This window comes from Solanum verrucosum, unplaced genomic scaffold (assembly GCF_900185275.1).
Source record: "Solanum verrucosum unplaced genomic scaffold, falcon-dt-bn FXZP01000038.1, whole genome shotgun sequence".
In the NCBI taxonomy this organism is placed as follows: domain Eukaryota; kingdom Viridiplantae; phylum Streptophyta; class Magnoliopsida; order Solanales; family Solanaceae; genus Solanum; species Solanum verrucosum.
In genome coordinates, this window is record NW_026020564.1 from 3,920,808 (window position 1) to 3,928,095 (window position 7,288).

The following is a 7,288-nucleotide window of genomic DNA, read 5'->3' on the forward strand; positions in this document are numbered from 1 at the left end:
GGGTGATTGTTGACAGAATGACAAAATCTACCCATTTTCTGCCAGTAAAGACTACATATTCAGCAGAAGATTATGCCAAGTTATATATTCAAGAGATGGTAAGACTTCATGGAGTCCCAGTCTCTATTATTTCAAATAGAGGTGCACAATTTACTGTACAATTGTGGAAATCTTTTCAGAAAGGGTTGGGTTCTAAGGTGAACTTAAGTACTGTCTTTCATCCTCAGACTGATGGTCAAGCAGAGCGCACTATTCATACATTAGAGATATGTTGAGGGCTTGTGTGATTGATTTCAAGGGGAATTGGGATGATCCCCTACCTCTCATTGAGTTTGTTTACAACAACAGTTACCACGCTAGCATCTGAATGGCTCCATACGAAGCTCTTTATGGGAGAAGATGCAGATCTCCTATTGGATGGTTTGAAGTTGGTGAAGTAGGGTTGATAGGACCAGATTTAGTTCACCAAGCTATGGAGAAGGTGAAAGTGATTCAAGAAAGGTTGAAAACGGCACAGAGTCGTCAAAAATCCTACACTGATGTTAGGAGAAGAGCGTTAGAGTTTGAAGTAGATGATTGGGTATATTTGAAAGTTTCACCCATGAAGGGTGTTATCAGGTTTAGTAAGAAGGGGAAGCTTAGTCCCCGGTATATTGGACCTTATCGCATAGCCAAGAGGATTGGCAAAGTAGCTTATGAGTTGGAGCTACCACAGGAGTTAGCAGCGATTCATCAGGTATTTCACATCTCCATGTTGAAGAAGTGCATGGGCGATCCTTCATTGATCATACTAACTGAAAATATTGGGATCAAGGATAGCTTATCCTATGAGGAGATCCCTGTCCAGATTCTAGATCGTCAAGTTCGCAAATTGAGAACAAAAGAGGTAGCATCAGTCAAGGTCCTTTGGAGGAACCAATTTGTTGAAGAAGCTACTTAGGAAGCTGAAGAGGATATGAAGAAGAGATATCCACATCTCTTTGAATCTGAAGAAAGTGCAAATCAAAGTACTAATTTTCTTCTTAGTGCTCTTTAAATTATGAGTGAGCATGTTGTTTGTTTGCATTTACTTTTGGCATGGTTGAACTTGATGGTACCACCCTTAGCCTAATAAGGGTAATCTCATTCGAGGACGAATGTTACCAAGGGGGAGATATTGTAACATCTCGCAATTTGAAATAACTAGAAAAGATGTGTAAAATCTGGAAATAGTCATTTTTGGAAAGTGTAAGGAAATCTGGAAAATTTTAAGTACATTAAAGTGAGTTTTTGGTCATATTCAAACGACCATAACTCCTAGCTCAGGCTGAGTTAGGTGTAGTTCCAGATATGGTTGGAAATATCTTGGAATTATCTTTCCAATGCAGCTGAGTTTGCGTGATTTCGATATTATATGAGTAAGTTATGCCTTTCGGAAGTTGGGCTGTTGGATTAGGAAATGTCCAATCCGAATTTTTGAAGGGCAGTTTGGTCTTTTCCTTACCCGATTAATTAAATCCATTTTAGTAAATTAATTGGGGTCAAAACTGAGTTAGTTCAGTTTACGCTTTTGAAAAATAGAGTTAGGGCTTTTGGAGAAAGAACGCAAGAGAAAGGAGAAGAGGAAAAGCAAGATTCGCCAAGAACGATCAATTTTGGTTGTGGATTCGCTAAGAAATTGATCCTACAAGGTATGTGAGTATCTCACAGCATTGGGTTCATTCACCCTCGCGCCAAGCATGTTTAATTTAGTGAGATTCGTCCTAGAAGAGTTGGAAAATTGATGTTCTTGACAAATATTCTTGAATTCGAATGTTGTTAGCGAATTAGGACGAATTGAGAAGTTTATGAAATCATTACATTGAGTTTAGGGTTGCTTTGAGTTAGTTTCTTGAGTATACATGCTGGGCATCGGGAGTTAAAACGAATTTGAGGAAGATAATCGAATTTAGATGGTTTGAGGTTGAAAAACGAAGAAGGAAAAAGTCGAGTAAGGTTCATGAAACAAGTCCGCGTCGCGGACTTGTTCCCACAGTGAACAAAAATCTACTCCGTGTCGTGGAGAGGACACGGACTCCAATGTCTCAAATTTTAATTTCGCGAATAATTATTTAGGAACACCTCCGCGTCGTGGACTTGTTCCAAGACGGTGATTTCATAACTTTTCTCAAGTTTAGCTATTCGAAATCATTCCTAAACATCAAGAGACATTTCCTATCACAAATCATAATCCTTGAATCCATAATTCAATTCAAGGAAAGTTAAGAGTCAATTCAAGTGAAGTTAAGAGTCAAGTCAAGTGAAGTCATCAAAGTTTCAAGAGTGTTTTACAAATGTTTTAACTTTGTTTTAAGACTAAAAGTTTCAAGTTAAGCAGAGATTAAAGAGTTGAATTCATTTCTCAAAAGGCTATTAGGGAACTAAATATTCTCAAAGAGTTTATAAATGTTTTCACATTTGAGCAAGAAAAGGGAACATCGATTCCAAGAGGGCTTTTAAGCTAAGTTTTGAGTAATTATCTCAAACCAACGAAAGAAGATTGCTTTTAAACATATGAGCTAAGTATATTTTTGGGAGTAGTATTGAGCACCGATATGGGGATGCGAGTTCATATTAACTCAAGTTTCTAACTTGGCCAAAAGTGGCAACCCAAGTCTTTAACATAAGAATGATAACGCAAAGACTATTGAACTACTTAACTATCTATGAAGCCTCTAAAATAAAGAGGGGTGTCGGGACAGGACCCCTGATCATCCTAACATCTGAAAAACTAAAAAGCAAATAAAAGAGTCTTCCGGAATACAAGGAAGCTCACCAACAGACTCAGAATGCTCAAGCTGGATCAACAAGGCGCTGGATGCTGATCCTGGTTACCTGCGTCTGCATCATAATAAGATGCAGGCCAATAGGCATCAGTACATTGAATGTACGAGTATGCGAGTTGGAATGATAACAAGCATAGGCTCGAAAGAAATTATGGAAGAAACACCTACCTGGCTCTTCTCAACTCATGGATACTCAACTCAATATAAAGCATTAAAACACATGTGATATATATAAAGCTTATAAAAAAACTGAATACAATATTATTTCATTAAAGATATAGCAATAACAAACTTAACTTTACTCATTTAGAAAATAATATAACTTATGTGGGAGATTCTCTAACCGACAACCATCACTATGAGCCTAAGTGATGGTACAATGTTGCCTCACGTTGCCAAGGACCGTCCTATACCTTGCCATCGGTATAGAACCTGAACTACTAAGTGGATCCACTAGTCTATGCTAAAAAGCACTAAGGAATCATCTAAAAGTATGATCATTTTTCTGCCCATGATGGCTACATGGTTTATGGAGGCTTGAGTTAATATGAACTCGCGTCCCCATATCGGTGCTCAATACTACTCCCAAAATATACTTAGCTCATATGTTTTTAAAACAACTTCTTCTCTGGTTTGACATAATTGCTCAAACTTAGCTTAGAAAGCTCTCTTGGAATCAATGTTCCTTTTGCTGTTCAAAACTCTTTTGGAAATCTCAGTTTCCTCTCACCCTAAATGTGAAAACATTTACTCTTGGAAATACTTAGTTCCCATATATCATTTTAAAGAAAAGGAACTTTGCTCTTACTCTTTAATCAACTTCAAAACTTAAGTCTTAAAACAAAGTTAAAACGTTTGTAAAAGACTTATGAAAACTTGAAATGAACTTCTCTTACTAGACTCTTGACTTCTCTTGACTTTGATCTTAAGTGCTCTTGACTTGACTCTTAACTGATCCTTGAATTGAATTATGGATTCAAGGATTATGATTGGTGTTTGGAAAGATCTCATGTTGTTTAGGAATGATTTTATATAGCTAAACATGAGTAAACTTCACGAAATCACCGTCTTGGAACAAGTCTGCGATGCGGAGATGTTTCTAAATAAAGGTCGCGAAATTAAATTTGAGACAGAGGAGTCCACATCCTAACCGCGACGCAGAGCAACTTTTTCACCCTGAAGGAACAGGTCCGCATCGCGGACCTGGAACCTGTTCCTTGTTCGACTTTTTCCTTCTTCGTTTTCCAGCCCCAATTCGCCTAAACTCGATTATTGTTCTCAAATTCATTTTAGATTCAGATACCCAATATATGTACTCAAGAACCTAACTAAAAACAACTCTAAGACTCAACGTAAAGATCTCACAAACTCATCTATTCAACCCAATTCAAGAACGACATTCAAATTCAAGAATATCTATTAAGAACATCAACTTTCAAACTCTTTTAGGACAAATTTCGCTGAAATAAACATGCTTGGCGCGTGGGTGAACGAACCCAACGCTATGAAAGACTCACACACCTTGTAGGGTCAATTCCTTGGTGAATCCGCAACCAAAATCGATCGTTCTTGGGCGAATCTTGCTTTTCCTCTTCTCCTTTCTCTTGCGTTCTTTCTCCAAAAGCCCTAACTCTATTTCTCAAAATTTTAAACTGAACTAACTCAGTTTTGACCCCAACTATTTTATTAAAAACGGATTTAATTAATTAGGTAAGGAAAAGACCAAACTACCTTTGAAAAAATCCAGATTGGGCATTTCCTTATTCGAACAACCCAAAAATCCGGATTGGGCATTTCCTCATTCGAACAGCCCAACTTTCAAAGGGCATAACTCATTGATACGAACTCGGAATCACGCAAAATTAGCGGCGTTGGAAAGATCATTCCAAGAGATTTCCAACCATATCTAGAACTACACCTAACTCATCCTAAGCTAGGAGTTATGGTCGTTTGAAGTTGACCAAAAAACTCACTTTAACTTACTTAAAATTTTCCAGATTTCCTTATATTTTCCAAAAATAACTATTTCCATATTTTAAACTTCCTTCTAGTTCTTTCTAGTTGTGAGATGTTACAGTTACCAAGTTTGGCTACTACTAGATCATTTTGTAATTGATTTTTAAATATTAACTATATTATGTATGTTTAACTCTCTTATGCATCAGTGATCTTGACAAACAATTGCAAAGATTTCAACAATGAAATAGAGAAGTGAAATAGCATATTATCTAGTAAACACTGGAGTATATACTATGCAAAGATTTATGAAGAGCAAAATTGAAGAGCTACCACGGATGGATTTCAAAAAAATAACATAGTAAACATAATACATTATAAACATAATAACTAGTAGTAGTAAGCAAATTGCCTAATTTCTTCATCACTGCTACATGCATAGCAATGCTCATCTTCCTCATCATCTGCACTATCCCAGCCACTCTTACGAACAAGAGGAACATTCTTAATAGTGCAACAACTCGAGGGTTTATTATCAAATATAGGATTTAACACAAAATAAGATTCCTTCATTTCTTGAAATCTACGTCGATACTCCCATGTTATCTCTCTTTGTTCTTTCGTAACCTTCATTTCGCCAATTGTCTTTACCCCTTGTTCTTTATATACACCGCCTAAGCATATCGATATTATGCCAAAAGCATATTTTACAGCACCGTGTCCTCCTTTCGAAGCTTTGTGAATTAATTCTAGGGCAGCATCTAGATTTATATTTTTTAAAAAGTTATTCTGGAAAAAAAATTAAACTAAACACACATATATTAATTAGAACGAATTAAGCAGTCGAATACATACAAACAAAATTAAAATAAACTATTACCATGCCTTTCTGATACATGGCTTTTGTATTTCCACAGTCTATGCTTTTGTCCATGAAAGCGATGAATGGTATGTTCCTCACATTCCTTAAGCGTACCCATGGATTAATGTGAAACTCTTGCAGCGACAGCTTCCCATATACCCATTGCTGACTTCCTATATCATTAAGAAGCTTGCAACTACAAAATCGATGGGTTAGTAAAGAATAAAGTAAATAATTTAACTTAAATTTCGGTAGATACCTTAGTCGAAGATTTATTAAATCTGTGAATGATGATGAAGTGACCCTTTCTACAATCTCTTCAACCAAACCCCTATCAATGGAATCAAAACAATTCTGTAAATTTTTTGCTCTCTTCATTTTTTTGATTGAAGGTAGATTTTCGGATTCAAACAAGTTTCAATTCAAAGTGAATAATTGCGTAAATTTTTTGGTCTTTGGCTTCTTAAATGACAGTATTAATGTAATGAAGAGTTGCAACTTTGAAACCCTTTTAAAGTAGTGACACTTAGTTCAAATTGTGACTTTTCATTTTTTATACGGAAACGAAAAATATTAGAGTATATTAAACGGAGTAAGACTTGTAGAGAAGTACTATTTCGCTCGCACGTTACACTCCAAAACAATGAGTGGAAATGAATGGTATTGACAATACATTGGAAGTTGTTCCATAAATCCGATCATTTAATGAAGGGGATTGTGTAATTGTCTAGGTATTTGTTCCAAACAGCTACTATGTGCTCTCTTTCCATTACTTAATTTTTTTAATAATTATTTAATGAAATATTTATCTTCTAAGCTAATTTAATGACAAATAATAAGAATAATATATAATGACAAATAAATATTAAGAATAAAATAGTTCAAAAAACATAATATGTGTGAGGTTTTAGTTTATTATATTAGTATTTTTTGATTTTATGTTATTTATTTATATCATATAAATAGTTGTTTGTATCTAATTTTCAAATTATAAAATCAACATATAAGTAACTTTTTTAATCTTAACAATTATTTTTCTTAGGATGCCATCATTACAATTACACAATCCACATGCAGTGAACATCCATTTTTCAATTAATGAAGATCATTGAGTTCCAATATCTGAACTATGGGAAAAATAAAAGAATGAGTTTTGAAACACATTATTAAATGCATAATAAATACATATTGCCACAATTAATGAACATCATTGAGTTCAAAGTTATAATTCGGGTTTGATAACTTAATGTAATAAATTCCCTACATTTATTAATACATATAATCATGATTGTATCATTTTTTATTTTTTTTACTTTTCTTATAAAAGAAAATGAAGTAACGGGTGCCTTCTTTATTCTTTGAACTAATAACTTCATCTTTAAATAAAAAAATAAAAAAATAACTAAAATTGGGGACCTAACCTAGATTCGAAATCGTGACCTATAGACTAATCGTTTAAGCTTTAACCATTCGCTCTGCAATAGCATTAGTTCATAATCACAAATGGAAATTTATTTACTCTCTTTCATATCAGTTGTTTAATGAATATCACTAGGGAATTTAAAATGAGATATTATCAATAAATATAGTCTAATCACCACTAAAATTTGAAATTAAATTGATCAAAGTTTGACATGTACCATAACTAATTGTACTAAGATATATA

General features: G+C 34.5%; 1 protein-coding gene across 1 annotated transcript; it reads right to left on the reverse strand.

Annotated features, from left to right (window-relative positions):
* Positions 1 to 5,150: 5,150 nt before the first annotated feature.
* Positions 5,151 to 6,000, reverse strand: LOC125810330 (putative F-box protein At1g67623). Its single transcript, XM_049489836.1, has 3 exons — positions 5,882 to 6,000; positions 5,646 to 5,818; positions 5,151 to 5,521 (listed from the first exon to the last, which is right to left on the reverse strand). Exons 1-3 carry the CDS (start codon positions 5,998 to 6,000, stop codon positions 5,151 to 5,153), a joined length of 663 nt encoding a protein of 220 aa, XP_049345793.1.
* Positions 6,001 to 7,288: the final 1,288 nt, after the last annotated feature.

What these genes read in the sequence shown, in the direction of transcription:
- LOC125810330 (XM_049489836.1), bottom strand. Translation starts at nt 6,000, where the DNA reads ATGAAGAGAGCAAAAAATTTACAGAATTGTTTTGATTCCATTGATAGG. An exon ending in TTAATAAATCTTCGACTAAG is followed by an intron (nt 5,819 to 5,881) that starts GTATCTACCGAA and finishes TCGATTTTGTAG; the next exon opens with TTGCAAGCTTCTTAATGATA. An exon ending in AAAAGCCATGTATCAGAAAG is followed by an intron (nt 5,522 to 5,645) that starts GCATGGTAATAG and finishes ATATAAATCTAG; the next exon opens with ATGCTGCCCTAGAATTAATT.